Genomic DNA, 16,063 nt, shown 5'->3' with positions numbered 1-16,063 from the left:
TCTCTATCTGTTCCTCCAGTGCTCATTGGAGCTACAGACAGGAGGGGGGGGGGGGGGGGGGGGGTGAGCACAGCTGGCTCTAGAAAGAGAGAGACAGCTGTCACTTAGGCAGCCGTGTGGATCCCTACAATATTGCCAGGATCCTGTCTGGCTGCAGCGTGGTTTTGCCCTTTCAGCATTTTGCGGGCATTAGACCGCTATCGGCTGACTTTGGGTCACAAGAGTACTTTAGTAAATGTACTGCTGTGACACAAAAGACAAGAAAGCCGAAAAAATATTTTTTTCTTTATTTTACTTCTCTTTTAGGACCCTTTTTACAGCTTTTTTATCCAAGTCCGCAGCCTTTTCATTTCCCAGGTCTCCTATGAGGTCTGCAGACCTCGTGGACAGCCCAAATATCCATTCTTAAACAAATTACAGTTACTGATCAATTGATACATTTTGATTTTTGGTTTCTTAGGAAATGCCGATTAGGGGAATCTTTGTTATATTTCCTGTATCACTGTACTCATTCTTTATTAGTTTAACACGATTATTGAAAACACACAATGATCAGCTATATTGTTCCATATTCCATTGCACCTGTTAATATCCAGTATTGTACTTAAGATATGTTAATGTTTCTTTCTAATGTCTCTTTCTGTTTGCCAGTATCTATAGTAATGGGGATCCCCAGTGTGAAGAGGGAGGTGCACTCCTACCTGACAGACACCCTCAACTCCTTGATATCTGAGCTCAACCAGCAGGAGAAGGAAGACTGTGTGATTGTGGTGCTGATAGCAGAGGTATTACAGTAGTTAATCATAACCAGACAAGCACTTTATATCTAAATCTGAACTTGAGGGAAGCCTCCAAGTACACAGTTGAAATAAATGTTTGTATAAGAACTTTCCATTCTTTTAAGCCAATCTTGTAGATAGGTCCTAAACTACTACTGCTGCAACAGCACAAATTGCCTAAGAACAAACCCTAGCCTGCTGATTGAACATCAGCAGGCTATATTATTGAATAATATTGAATATTGACAAGTCATCTCTGCTCCCCTCTTGTCATCATGTTCACTGCAACAGACCTTGTTTGCCTTTTAATGTTGCCTGTTCTTCTACCAGTGCTACTGTACAAGATTATTGGAGGCTGATACCATGATAAATTCAGGTACTTGCAATAGTTACATGCCTAACTGCAATAATATTTTTCTAGTTTTGGAAAAAGTGTGGAAGGATTAGAACCCTTGTCTGCTTTGTACTGCTATCTGGGGCTCTGCTAGAGAGATTTTCTTATACTTTCTGTCTTGATTGCAAGGGTTTTAACAGACAGTAAGTGAGGAAACTCTTGAAACAAGGACACAGACAGCAATAACAATCTATGTATATATTAGGCCCAATGAGAGAGCCAAACAAGACAGTTTGAGAATCCAAAATCTTTTAAAAATTCAATTAGTTCACAAACGACAATACAGAACAGCAAACACGTTTCAGCGGCTTAAAGACCTTCTCCTTCCTTCCTTCCTTCAGGGCCTAAACATATGGGCAGTTCTATGGACTCAAAGCTGGCACAAATCATCAGAAATCACTAAATCACTAATTCACTGATTTTGGTATTATCCCATTACAGCAAATAATTAATTCCTGGTGATTTAAAAAAAAGTTTGAAAAAATATTTATATAAAAAGTGAGTACTTGACTCCAGAAAATGTGTAACAAATACACTATTGCCAAAAGTATTGGGGCACTTGCCTTTACACGCACATGAACTTTAATGGCATCCCAGTCTTAGTTTGTAGGGTTCAATATTGAGTTGGCCTAACCTTTGCCGTTATAACAGCTTCAACTCTTCTGGGAAGGCTGTCCACAAGGTTTGGGAGTGTGTCTATGGGAATGTTTGACCATTCTTCCAGAAGCGCATTTGTGAGGTCAGGTACTGATGTAGGATGAGAAGGCCTGGCTCGCAGTCTCCGCTCTAATTAATCCCAAAGGTGTTCTATTGGGTTGAGGTCAGGACTTTGTGCAGGCCGGTCAAGTTCCTCCACCCTAAACTCTCATTATGGACCTTGCTTTATGCACTGGTGCGCAGTCATATTGGACCAAGAAGGGGCCATCCCCAAACTGTTCCCACAAAGTTGGGAGCATGAAATTGTCCAAAATGTCTTGGTATGATGAGGCCTTAAGAGTTCCCTTCACTGGAACTAAGGGGCCAAGCCCAACCTCTGAAAAACAACCCCACACCATATTCCACCTCCATCAAACTTTACACTTGGCACAATGCATTCAGGCAAGTACAGTCCTCCTGGTAACTGCCAAACCCAGGCACGTCCATCGGATTGCCGGACAGAGAATCGTGATTAGTCACTCCAGAGAACACGTCTCCACTTCTCTAGAGTACAGTGGTGGCGTGCTTTACACCACTGCATCCGACGCTTTGCATTGCACTTGGTGATGTAAGGCTTGGATGCAGCTGCTCGGCCATGGAAACCCATTCTATGAAGTTCTCTACACACGGTTGTTGTCGCCAATCTGAAGGCCACACGAAGTTTGGAGGTCTGTAGCTATTGACTCTGCAGACAGTTGGCGACTTCTGCGCACTGTGCGCTTCAGAATGTGCTGACCCCGTTCAGTCATTTTTCGTGGCTGACTTGCTGTTGTCCCCAGTTGCTTCCACTTTGTTATAATACCACTAACAGCTGACCGTGGAATATTTAGTAGTAAGGAATTTTCATGGATGGACTTACTGCACCGGTGGCAACCTATCACGGTACCACGCTTGAATTCACTGAGCTCCTGAGATGCGGACCATTCTTTCACAAATGTTTGAAGAAGCAGTATAGGTGCTTGATTTTATACATCTGTGTCCATGTAGGTGATTGGAACACCCGAATCCAATAATTTGGAGGGGTGTCCCAATACTTTTGGCAATATAGTGTATATTGGTGAAATTATTTGGTATTAATCATTGGCCAATTACAAGGGCTGTAAAGCATTATATTCTACATTATAATGCTGAGGATAGTACACCTTAAAAAAGTTCAGACACAGATGGTCTGGCTGCAGCTACCGTATAGGCTTTGAGATACTTGTCCCGATCACCCCAACCCTTTCCTAAACCCCTCCTTGGGCAGATAACCAATTATAATTTGGTAGATAAGGCCAAGATAATTAGAACTACAGGGAAAGAAAGCTCCCGAGAATTAATCAGCCTCAGTCTACTGTTATGGAGTGATGGAATTATGTCTTTTTGTATTTATTGTTATCCGCGCTCTTAGCCCTTACAGCCTGTGTGTGCATTGGAATGTGGTAATTGTATTAACACTGCGGTGAGATGGGGCTTGGAAAACTGCTTCTGCAGCAAAAATAATGACGTTAGCTTTACTTCAGCGTCTCACTGGTATATGTGTGTGAGGACACTGCCGGTTTGCTAGCAGAGAAAATATTTGTCTTATTGCTGATTCTTCATCCTGGTCTGACCCTTTCTGAAAGAGCAATTTGTGTACTTCCTCATGCTTTTTTTTCTTAAAGTGGAAGTCCAGGCTCGCATAAAAAGAAGATGTTGTACTACCCATCTGTACACTTTTTCATTCTGCTTTGCCTTCAGCATTTGAATCTGTCTGTGTGGATCATGAAATCTATAAGACTCCCTTTTCTGAGTCTCAGCTCTGCCTTCTGAAAATTTACTGACCTGTATCTGAACACTGCATACTGTGAAGAATAGGTCTTTAAATACATGTAGTGATTAGATTGAAATTATAAAATGCTTAACAGTCATATTCATGGGGCATATTTAGAATGTGAAAGATAGAAGTGTACAGTTCAATTTAAATGAAGTATCCAGTTATAATTTGTTTATTTGGGAATTCCTATGATTCCTCCTTCACATTGTGGCAATAAAGGGCATTTCTAGTAAAAATAACCTATTTAAATGATAACTCGCCTTCCGTTCCTTCCTTTCTTTATGAGACTAAATTGAAAAGGGCTTGGGGTACTGATTATAGGGTAAATATGAGACAAAGGATTTCCAGAGCGCTCCTTTTTTGCCGGTTTGCTTCTCTGTCTCTAATTTAACTTTGGAGGAATCCCATGGAAATCGGAGATAGTAAAGGGAGAGATTAGATAAATCAGTGCCCTGACTCATCCATTTGTATGTGTATATTTAGGCTGGAAGGGGGTTTAACACCGCGGATGTCAACTGGTTAAACAGGCTGCTTTCAGCAAAGTAGATAAGGATATGCAGATACACACATGAATAGGCACTAGAGCTCCAGCTGCTGAATGGATATTAAAATACAGATTATTAATATGCAAGAGTTCATACTTTCTAACACTAATTACGTACTTATTACTGGCCCCTGTCTATAATCTTTATTACATCACTTGCCTGTTATATTGTACATGTAATCTCTGTCCATCTGTTACTGGTCCTTGCCTGGTATTTATGTCTACTGGCTGCCTAATTGCCAAATTTTGCACTGAAGATGTAATGCAGCTTAATTGAAATATTGCAAATGGACATTTTCTAGTCAATCTTTAGGTTAATGAACCACCTTTCACACCGGCGGTCTGATTGGGTCCACCTGTCAGTTTTTCAGGCGGACCTGATCGGCTGCCCAAGTCTATGGGCAGCCATGTGTGAAAGGAAGGGAGTCCGTTTACAGTTACCCTCAATTACGTCCAGGTTCGGAAAATCAAACAGAACAGTGTTCTTTTTCGATGAACCTGATCGTGCTGTATCAGGGGTAATCTGATGTAAACTGACACATGTCTGTATGCATCCAATTCCCCGTAGACCAACATAGGGTCAGGTCATTTCAGGTTTTTTTCCTTCATTGCAAAATGGAGGAAATAACTAGAAGGAGACAGATGTCACAGCGGTGGCATCCAATCTGTACCACTCCAATCAGGAGGGGATCCTTGGACAGATCCCCTCCTAATCAGCCTGTGTGCAAGGGGCCTAATTCTTTTGCTCTTTCCTCCACCCAACTACTTTTTTGAAACACTGAGCACCTGTGACCAGGAATAATTTTTTTTTATCACAGTAGATGTTTTAACACTTTAAATCAGTTGATTCTCTGTTATCTGCTGAAGCATTTCACTACATAATTGGGTGACATGCTAAGGATCCTGATAATTATAAAAGTTGGCAACCCTCATTGCAGAGTTAGGTCAGATTTGGTGGCCCCAGTCCACATAAAGAACCAGTTGGAGAAAATAGAGGTACATGCACCTTATGGTGCCTGCATTTTCACACATTTATGATTTTTTGGGGGGCATATTTCCAAATTTCACCAGTAGCAAACTTGAGAAAGAAACTGAAACACATGATCAACCATTCGCACACACATGCATTCTGATTGAACTAATATTTAATATGAGTCCAGAGTATCCTGTTGCAGCTACCATTTTCAGCCTGCTCATTTATCCATAAACCAGCACTGTGTTGACGTTGATTTATTGTCCAATTAGCAGACTGGAAGTGGTGAGGTGACTGCAAGAAGATGTAAAGTTGAACTAGGAAACAGCAGTGTCACTTGCCTATTTGTGCAGAATTACAAATTTTCTGGCTAGTATATTTTCACTTACATGTATTTCAACTGCGTAGTTAGCATTTTTATTTTTGAGCTCCGCCATACTAATATGAAGAAAATTAAAATAAGGAATGCCGCACATGGCTCACTGGTTGCAAGCAATGCATAGATTCACACATCTCTTGTCATCTCAGTAGTAACAAGCCTAGTGGTTATCTCCAAAGCAATAACACGCAGTTTCAGCTGTCAGAAGTGTTTAGTTATTGTACATAGATCTTCCAGGATCCTGGAAGATCTTTCTTCGCCCTACATGAACAAAAGAACTGTGGCTTTTCTGGCCCTCAGTATAACATTGGCTATGGAGGTGGTGGATACACTCACTTCCTATAAACCAGATAAAGAAATGGAAGCCAAATGTATAAAAGTATCCTGTGTCCAAAGTTGATAAAGGTATGAAGAGTTTAGGAGCCAGTGCAAGGTATGTATAAAGAATACATTTAGTAGCAGAGTTGCAAGTTCTGCAAAAGTAAAATAACATGTAGATTACTCATCTTTATGGCCAAAACTGAAAATGATGGTGCCCACACATATTAGTTTGTTAGATATTCTGGCCAGGTCTATGAAAAAAACATTTGCACAAGCATTTCTCGATTGCTTTCCATTGATTTTTTTCTTCTTTGGTCAAAATGAAAAGTAAGCAGTTGAACAGATTGGAACATTTTCAATTGGGTTTGCAGTGTGTGTAGTTTCATCAAACTTTTTTTTTCTTTCTTTTGTTCGATCACTGAGAACAGATCAAATAATCAATCAAAGGCATTTTTTGAAGCATGATTGCACAGTAATTGTCATTTGAATGAAGTCCAAAAAGAAAATACTCCCAAAATAAGAAACGATCAGAGCTAAGAAGAAATTTGATGAAAACTGGGTGCAAGGCTAACATCAAGTTGGCAAAGTCATACAAGGGAACACAGCATATCTGCTCGGCGGCTTTGTCTTTTGTTTTTTTTTATCACAATACTGCTATAGCTTACCAGGACTCTCCACTGCTTAAAGCAGAACTATGGCTAAAATGTTTCTTAACCCTTGCAGTGGGGCTACCCCCACACTACAGGGGATAAGTGCTCATTTTGGTCTAGGTTCAAAAATAAAAAAGTTATACTCCACTGATCCTCGGAGCCAGCTCTTAAACCAGTCCCTTCCACCTTGCTCTAAGGTCCCTGAATCATCATGTTCTATACACAGTGTATAGGACACGAGGCCACTAAGGGAGAAGGAAACAGGCAGGAGGGAGCGCCCTGACAGCCGGCGAAGTCAGGGGATCGGGTGAGTATATCTTTTGTCTTTTTTTTGTTTAACCTAGACAAAAACAAGCACTTAACCGTTGCAGTGCAGGGATAGCTTCAATGCAAGGGTTAAAACATTTTTTACCTGGAGTTCTGCTTTAAAGTATGAATAAACCAAATGACTAAAATCTCATATAAGCTTTACCATGTTAATATATAATTTTAAAGTAATTTTTTATATTTTTAAATCTTAAGCATTTATAAAAATAATATCTGGGGATCTTGTCATGACTGCCATTGTTCCAGGACATCCTGTTATAGAATAACCATGCTGTTTCCCTGTCTCCCAGTTGTACTCCTGCATTGCCACACAGGCTTATGGTGGTGACTACAAGTGGCAGTATTAATACACATTACACAACCATGGTCCACTGTTACTAGCACGGAATCCAACCTAAGGTGGCTGCAAAGAAGCTATAGCACAGCGGTAGTCAAACGTTGGCCCTCCATCTGTAGTGCAACTACCAGGCACAGTTATAACTTCCAGAGGTAGATCCATGATGGGATTTGTAGGTTCACTACAGGTGGAGGAGCAAAGTTTAGCTACCCCTGATATGGGAGATCAGCAGCACTGAAATGTGGAATAAGGACGAGATAAACTATTTTATTTTGAAAACGCTACATTCCAGCAGAGCTGAGAATCTTTGAGATGCACACATAGAACACAGTACTTTAGTATTTCATCCAGGCATTGCTATATCGCACCAGTCCACCCATTTTCTTCTGTTTGTAATATGGCAACCTTGGAAAAAGCCTGCTTCTGATGTTAGCCTCCTTTCTGCCTCTCATGTACAGTTACACAGGCCAGTGCTAAGAAGTTTCTCTGAGCTGCTGGTTGGATTTAAACATGCCCTGGAAGAACAGCAGATAAATGAAATGTCACATTGTCTGATGTTTGTGCAGGAGGATTTAGCTCCATTTGGACAGCCAATGTCTGCCATAGAGACACTGTAAAGAAGCACTGCCTTGAGAGGAATCATGACAGGCTTTTCTAAAAGCACTCTCATGCATGATGCTGTTTGTGGCTGATAATTTGATGTTCTGGGAATTGTAGTTGTTGAGCCAAATTGGGGAAAAAAGAGTTGTATACCAATGCTGAAATTGCCTTGAATGTAGAGTGCTGCTGAACTACATGTTTCAGCATGGCCTCGGCTGCCCTTCCCATCGCATTTATGCTGAGATAATAATGTGTTTAAAATAATCCGTCTTTGACACTTGCTCCCACTTATCTCTGTGGTTGCTCCAAGCAATGTAAATTGAGCTATTTAATGTTTTAAGATAAGTGTCTCTTGAAATACATTCAGTAAGTTTGCCCTTAATAAAAGCACATAGTAGCAGCTTTTGTAATGTTTGCATGTAAAACATGAAATCATTTGTCAAAAACTTGAAATGTCAGTTTTAATGGCAGTGTAATTTATGTTGTAGGGTAATTGTAGAACCCTTTCAAAAGGTTAGCTCCGAGACTTTTCACAAACCTTTGGAAAGTAATAAGATGTCCATACGCAGGGTGGGTTTTGGGTGAATGAGGCTTAATTGCTGTGTTTGCTTGGTAGAGCAAACTCTTGTTTAGATATTGAACTAGAGTTGTGAATTTCACTGTACAACTGCAGTCAATATATATGTGATAATTATATGGCCACCCCTGTTTTCCACCATGCAAGGGCATTGCTGGAATTTTAACAAGATTGTGCACTCTTGGGCTTCCTCGGGAGAGCAATGGAGGGCATTGACAAATGATAGGTGTGTTCACATTGCCATAACAGTTAAAAGGGGTATGGATAAATAGAACCTGAGCCTACTCACTATGTGTATGGCACACATATCCCACAGTCCTTGTAACCCATAAAATATGCTTTAATTACTATACTGGAAGCGGCAGACTCACAGCCATAAGCCTTAGCACAATCATTTAAAAAACATTACTATTACATTATATGTTAATTTCTTCACACAGTATATAGAGTTAATACGTATGTAATTTAAAGAACAATAGACAGCAGTATGTAACATACAGCATACCCTTCAGAGTACAGCAGTCAGGGGTAAGTAACATATACTGTACATAACATACTCCTGACCGCTGCACTCTGTAGGTTATGCTGTACATTGCATGCTCCTGATCCCCACAGTCTGTATGCTGTGCTGTACAGTGTATACTCCTGACCGCTGTACTCCCAGCATACAGAGTGCAATAGTAGTAGTCCTTACCACACAGCACAGTGTGCAGCATTCAGGCATATATAATGTACGGCCCCACATGAATGTAGAATTCAAGAATACTCCAAGAGTGCTAACCGCAGCAAAACTTACTCTCTCCTTTCTCTCTAAGCAGAAAGTCCCTGTTAGACACAGATTCCCCAAGCACAAGTACCCTATCCCCTTAGCAAAAAATCTCCCCTGCAAAAATTGAACCATGAGAAGCCAACTTCCTTAGTACTGTAGAATGGCAGTCCACCCCGCTCCTTTTTAATCTGGTGTTCTGAGAATCCCTGCCTGTGATGCAGAACATCTATTTCCTAACTAACCTGATGTGTCAAGGTGTGAGCACTAAGAAGTTTCTCACAGAGAAATCCATACTCGCCTTGGTAAGTATGGCTGGTAACAAAAGAATCAGAGAGAGAGGAAGAGCGCAGTGCAGGCTTCAGAAAGTACAGTCCCAATGACTCTTTGTAGGTACTCGCTGGATTCTTGCTGCAGTTGAGTACATATAATGCAAATGTGTTTTTTCAGTTTTGGAGGGAACATGGAAATGTTAGAAGCTCTGTCAGGTTATTAGTGCTGTATGTGTCCCCCGCTGGGTAGATTGTCACTCTACCCAGTCATTTGAAGCAAAGTAAAACACTCTGCACATCTGATTATAGAAATATGGTGCATCTCCCTGCCCATTGTCCATTGCTGGAGCTTAGGTTGTAAAAGACCTTTACGCAGTGGAGTTTTCAGTTCACTAGTTCCATTTGCCTTCGCTCTCTGTTGGTATTGTTTCTAAATGGCTGCCTCCACCATTTGTGCTTGGCAAGTTCTTTTGAAACTGCCAAGGTGGCATTATTCTTTACAAACATTCTAGACTCCCACTTCAAGCCAGCAAAATTGCCTTTAAAGATTGATGGCAGTATCCTGCTTGTTTTGTTCCTTTGCTGTTTGCAGTATTCTGTAGTTGTTCAATCACATCTTAGGTCTGAAGTATTTTGGGCATTCCCTAACAGTAACACTGTAAATTCTCTTTACTTCTGAGATGTTTCTTAAAAACAAGCTGGAACATAGTGTTTTTTCTGTTTTTGCCAAAATGTGTCAAGTCTTTTTTTTGTTGCTTTTATATTTATTACTATTTTTCTTCTACCCTACAGTGAAAATTGTTTTCTAAGCTTGTGACCAGTATGTGTGTGGTATACTATATATTGCTTCTGCTGGCAAAGGTAACCAGGTTCAGGATGTTTGCTGGCACATAAGCAATACAACTCAAATTACAAAAAAGTTGTGACACTGTGTAAAAAATCTACATAAAAACAGAATACAATGATGTGCAAATCTCATAAACTCACATTTTATTCACAATAGAAAATGGAAAACACTCAAAACATTTGAAGAAAAACATAAGGTAATTTTGAAATTGATGGCAGCAAAGCTTCTCAAAAAAGTTGGCACAGGGCCATGTTTCCCATGTCGTAGCATCCCCTCCTTTAACAACACTGTAAAATGTCTGGGAACTGAAGAGACCAGTTGCTGGAGTTTTGGTAGAGGAATGTTGTCCCATTCTCCCGTGATATAGGATTCTGACTACTCACCTGGTGCCCGTGACCTATCGCCATGGAATCCCATCCCTTGCTCCTCCGCATCGGTATTCACCATTGCGAGAAGGTCGTGTGGGACATTGTGCCTTCCCCCTTGTTTCCAGTCATTCTAGGCATCCCCTGGCTTAGGAGACACAACCCCACGATGAACTGGACCTCTGGCTCCATCACCTTCACGCCCCCCTCCGGTCCTCCTGTTCACGCGGCTCCGGCCGTTTTTGAGAAAAAGGGAGTAGACGCCTTGCCATCCGATTACCGACCCTTGGACTGTCTTCCGCCTTTGAACCTTTGCTGCCTGCCTCGACCCGGATTGGACATTGACTACCCCTCTTGGATTATCCCTAAACTTGTACCGCGTTTCTGGACTGTCAGCTGCTTATTGCCAGTGGGTTCCTCATTTCACTACTAGCTCCCTGGGACGTCGGACAAAACTGTAACAGTTCAATGTCCAGAATTATCCCCCTTCAGTGCTCCTGGATTCACAGCCTTTACCTATAATAAACACAGTGTCATCCAAATGTAATGCCAGGGAAAATGTACAGTACATCCCTCCACACATAAACCTGGTAGAATGGTTAATTGTAACCCCAAGAGGTCCGAGGGGGGTCTCCATAGTTCTGGGTCCATAGTCAGTAGGAAGGAGGCTAGCCCCCAGGCTCCTCCAAAAGCATCAGTGACGGTTCAGTCCGTCACAATCTCCACCTGGGCCAATCTTCCGTAATCTTCCTAGTCCGCCCCACTGGTGTAGATGGAGGAATCTGTTGCACTTTTTCCATCTGACCATAGAAAATCTGTAGATAATTGCAAGGTGTATGGCCAGCTTTAGATGCTCTTTTTATACCCAATAATGTTACTAATCTGTTGCCAATTAACCTAATTAGTTGCAAAATGTTCCTCTAGCTCTTCCTTGTTTGTACCACTTACTTTGCCAGCTTTTTGTTGACCTGCTCCAACTTTTTGAAACGTGTTGCTGCCATCAATTTCAAAACTACCTTATTTTCTTCTTAAAATTATATATTTTCTCAGTTTAAACATAATTTTATATGTTTTATATTTTTAATTGTGAATAAAATATGGGTTCATGAGATTTGTAGATCATTGCATTCTATTTTTGTGTAGATTTTACACAGCACCCAACGTTTATGGATTTGGGGTTGTATCAAAAAAATTTAGTTTTTTTTAGTATTGTACCTTATAATACTCAGGCACGTGTCCTGTTTTGAGAAAAGTTTAGATGTCTAACCATGTTGTTATATAATGATCCTGACTTAGGACTTTTTTTAAATGTGCACAGTAAAATGGGAATTATTCCTTACCATCCTTGATGTGACTAGTATTACAGATGTTAATGTCAGTCCACCCAAAGCAAATGTTTGAGTTTGGTGGGTTGTCGTCCACTGGATTTTTGTTTAGAATAGTCCAACAGTGAACCTTCCCTATAGTATTTTCCAATTGCCATAAATGCATAATTTGTTAGGCAGATGTCATGTGACAACTACATCTTGGTCATATTCCCAGGCTCCTGGAATACAACAGATATTTGGTCAATGAGTTTCTCATTTTGAGCAGTTTTCCTTCACATTGGTACCACAAGATTCTGTTACCATTTTGCAAAGTGCAGCACTGTTTGATTGCCATATGAATAAAATAAAAATATGGTTTGTGATTTAAGTAGTCACTGGAAAGATTACCCAATGCTACATTACTTTCAAACATATTTTTATATCACTACTTAATATTATGCATTTTTAACTGTCTGTTGAACCATACCATTATCTGTTCTTCTCAATGGTCCAAAGCAAGCTTTACCTTGAACATGGCACAGGTTCCATATCTTGCAGTGATGACATACTCAGAGCCGTTGTGCTCTATTATGAGTTGTGAATATATGCACCAGGGATGCACCAATACCATTTTTTCCAGACCGAGTACCGATACTTTTCCTCAAGTGCTTGCCGATACCACTGCTTTTTTTTTTTAGTGTCATGTGACAGTGGTGAAGTGTCTGGGACCAGTCCCAGCTGCAAATGCTGCCCCCCTTGTAGTTCTGCCACTGACTCCAAGCTATAGAAGGACTACAAATCTGAGCAATACATTATACAACAATGCAAAATACCACCAGCTATAGAGGACTACAAATTCCAGCAATAAATTATACAGCACCGTGTATACAGGTGTATACATTACACACCACCTATTGTGCAGCAATGCAGAATTCCACCAGCTATACAGGACTACAAATCTCAGCAACACATTATACAGCAATGCAGAATAATACCATCAGCTAGAGAGTACTACAAATCCCAGCGATAAATTATACAGCAATGCAGAATGGCAACCAGCTATAGAGGACTACAAATCCCAGTAATGCATTATACAATATTGCAGAATAATATGAAGCTACATGCTCTGTGCTGCGCTGGAGGAGCTGGCCTGATGTCTGCAGCGGAGGATCTCCGGTGGCTTTGCGTGGTCTTGGGAGTCTGTGCGGGGTCTCAGATTGGCTATGCAGGGTCTCAGATGGGTTGTGCGGGGTCTCAGATGGGCTATTCAGGGCCTCAGGAGGCTGTGTGGGGTCACACGTGGGATGTGCGGAGGTCTATGGTGGGCTCTGCAGGCTCTATTGTGGGCTGTGCGAACTCTCAGGGGGCTGTGTGGGGGTCTTAGGAGGGCTGTGCAGTCTCACCATGGGCTCTGGTCGGTCAAGGCAGGTGCGGGCAGTATGCATCCACAGGAAGGAGGGGACTTTTGGCAGGCGCTATAAGCAGGGGTACTCATGAAAATGCCCAGTATCAGCACCAATATACGTATCGGTGCATCCCTAATGCTACTTCTGCATTTGTTAGGAAATTAAAACATTTTGCCCTAAAGGATAAGTGCACTTTCAATGATATCCTTTTTACCACCATCCTAAACTAAAGTACCAGAGCTTTACCTGCTTGGAATAAAGGAAAACATTTGGGACAAGGTTCCAGTGGCCCATGCGAATCAACTTCAGAGACATGGCAAGTGCAAAGTAGATTTTACTTTCAGCATGTAAACGTTGCATCAGGGCAAAGAAGAGTGGGATACTTTAAGCCAGGGAGAAAGAGGAGTTGAGAAAGATTAGTGCACCTTGTCTAAAAGTATACATATCCTTTATAAATATGCTGGACTTATTTTACTTTTGTTTATTTGGACTAAATTAAAGTGACACTAATCTGAGGAGTTGAATCTTAAAAATACATTGAAGTCCCCTAACTATTAACAACACAGCACCTTATTTGTGTATCATTCAGCTGTAGATCATCAAACCATCTCTAAATTGGTGCTGACACTGTCCTCCCTCTCCCATGGTCCCGGTGTGTGTTGTAAAGTAGCCAACGCTCCAAGCTCACTCCCGTGTTGAACTACAATCTCACGGTTAGCTAGCTAATTTGTATTGAAGTTATAGTCTAATCACGGGAGTGAGCTTGGAGTTGTGGCCACTTAACAACTCACATATGGACCATGGGAAACAAAAGAAGCCTCCCTCCAGAAGGAAGGGCAGTGCCGGCACAAATTCAGAGATGATTTGAGGATCTACAGCCGAGTGATAGACAAATAAGCTACATTTTTGTTAATAGAATACTTAAATGCATTTTTAACATTTTACTCCTGGGTTTAGTGCCACATTATTCTAATGTGATTATTAAAAGTAATGGTAAAAGCTTTGTTTATAGTTTAAGATTTTGTAGGTACAAGTCAGAAGCCATACTTTCTATCATATACACACAGAAGGGAACTTATCAAAACTGGAGCAGTTGCTAATGGCAACCAATCAGCATCTCTCTTCAGTTTGCTCAGGTAAAATTTGAAAATGAGACCGAGAAGCTGATTGGCTGCAGTGCAAATCTGCTCCACATTTTGTCTGCTCCAGCTTTGATATACAGGTGAAACTCGAATAATTAGAAAATCGTGCAAAGTTCATTTATTTCACTAATGCAACTTAAAAGGTGAAACTAATATATGAGATAGACTCATTACATGCAAAGCAAGATAATTCAAGCCGTGATTTGTTATAATTGTGATGATTATGGCTTACAGCTCATGAAAACCCCAAGAACCCCAAATCCACAACCTCAAAAAAGTAGATTATTACATGCAATCAATAAAAAGAGGATTGTACATAGAACAATATCGGACCTCTGAAAAGTACAAGCATGCATATGTACTCAGTACTTGGTTTGGGCCCCTTTTGCAGCACTTACTGCAATTACTTTTGCACGATATTCTAATTATTCGAGTTTCACCTGTATTCCGCACACAGTGTTTCCGTCTTTGTAATGTAGACCATTACATTACTGCTCTTGCTATCTTATTGTAAATCTGTGCATTAATATTGTAAATCTGTGCATTGAGCTTTTCAGTGGAGACAGTATAGCCTTTCTAATAAAGATTTTGTCCGATTGCTGTCAGTCAACAGAAATGCTGAAGGCTCTGCCATACAGACAGCCACTACAGAGAGGACCTAAAACGCACTGTACATATAAAATATGCCCATGAAATCAGAATGCAAGTAAGATATTCATTTCAGATAAACATTACAATCATGACTCAAAGTACTCCCTAAATATACATTGAAACAGCTAAATTTCAGGCAACCAGCTAATTGAACAGTTCATTTGCATGTATGTGCATTGCCAAAGGATTTATACTTGTCTTTAGCCCAATCTTGTGAGCCCGGTACTCCAGTCAAGATAGCACAGTCAGGTTCTTGACATCTCTGCAGATTACACTGCAGTTAAACAATCCAACTTCTGCAGGATCCACCCAGCCTGTGACTGGCCAGTGGACAGTTAAGCAATCCAAACTGTGCAAGACCCAGCCTTGCCTGTGACTGGGCAGTGGAGGATCAACAGCACACTGATGAGGTAATTTTTCTGTTCTCCCCTTCCTGTAAGCATGTTCACTTAGTTAGATTAACTAAGTCAGTACTCTGAAATAGAGTGTTTTTTGGCTCAAAGTGCTGCCCCCTCCCTTCCTCAGAAGAAAAATTGGGGGTGGGGGGGGGGTGCAGGAAAGAAGTGGGAGAAGGGTTGAGTCCCCCATGTGGCAGGGCTGTGTCAACACTTGACCGCCAGAGTCCCAACTGTGTTTTCCCTGGTTATACATCTCCCCTTCACATCCTGATGTCCCATGAACTCTGACAGAGTCTACACAAGGTCTGCCTAGGCTGAAAGATTAAAATACTGTAAGTAATCGTCTGCATGATCTTGGAATCCTAAGGGATGGGCAATACATGCCAATATCAATGCCTCTCACTTACCCCCGACCACCCTAAACGACTCAAGCTCTTTGTATATGCTGTGACCCCCACTGTGGGGAAATATGACTTGATTATATGCATGTGTACGCTTTATTTTCATATACCTTAATAAAGAATTTAAAAAAAAAAA

At 41.0% G+C, this 16,063-nt stretch overlaps 1 protein-coding gene across 1 annotated transcript in view; it reads left to right on the top strand.

The window, feature by feature from the left end:
- The window catches only part of MGAT4B (mannosyl (alpha-1,3-)-glycoprotein beta-1,4-N-acetylglucosaminyltransferase, isozyme B), a 354,359-nt gene that overhangs the window by 208,188 nt on the left and 130,108 nt on the right, over positions 1–16,063 (top strand). The window contains exon 4 of the mRNA XM_018554441.1: positions 652–785. Coding sequence (XP_018409943.1) covers positions 652–785 — 134 coding nt within the window. The remainder of the gene's footprint in view (positions 1–651; positions 786–16,063) is intronic.

The sequence above is a fragment of the Nanorana parkeri genome, unplaced genomic scaffold (assembly GCF_000935625.1).
Source record: "Nanorana parkeri isolate BGI_ZX_2015 unplaced genomic scaffold, ASM93562v1 scaffold158, whole genome shotgun sequence".
In the NCBI taxonomy this organism is placed as follows: domain Eukaryota; kingdom Metazoa; phylum Chordata; class Amphibia; order Anura; family Dicroglossidae; genus Nanorana; species Nanorana parkeri.
The sequence above is the reverse complement of the archived record's forward strand: the minus strand, read 5'-3'. Positions and strand labels throughout refer to the sequence as shown.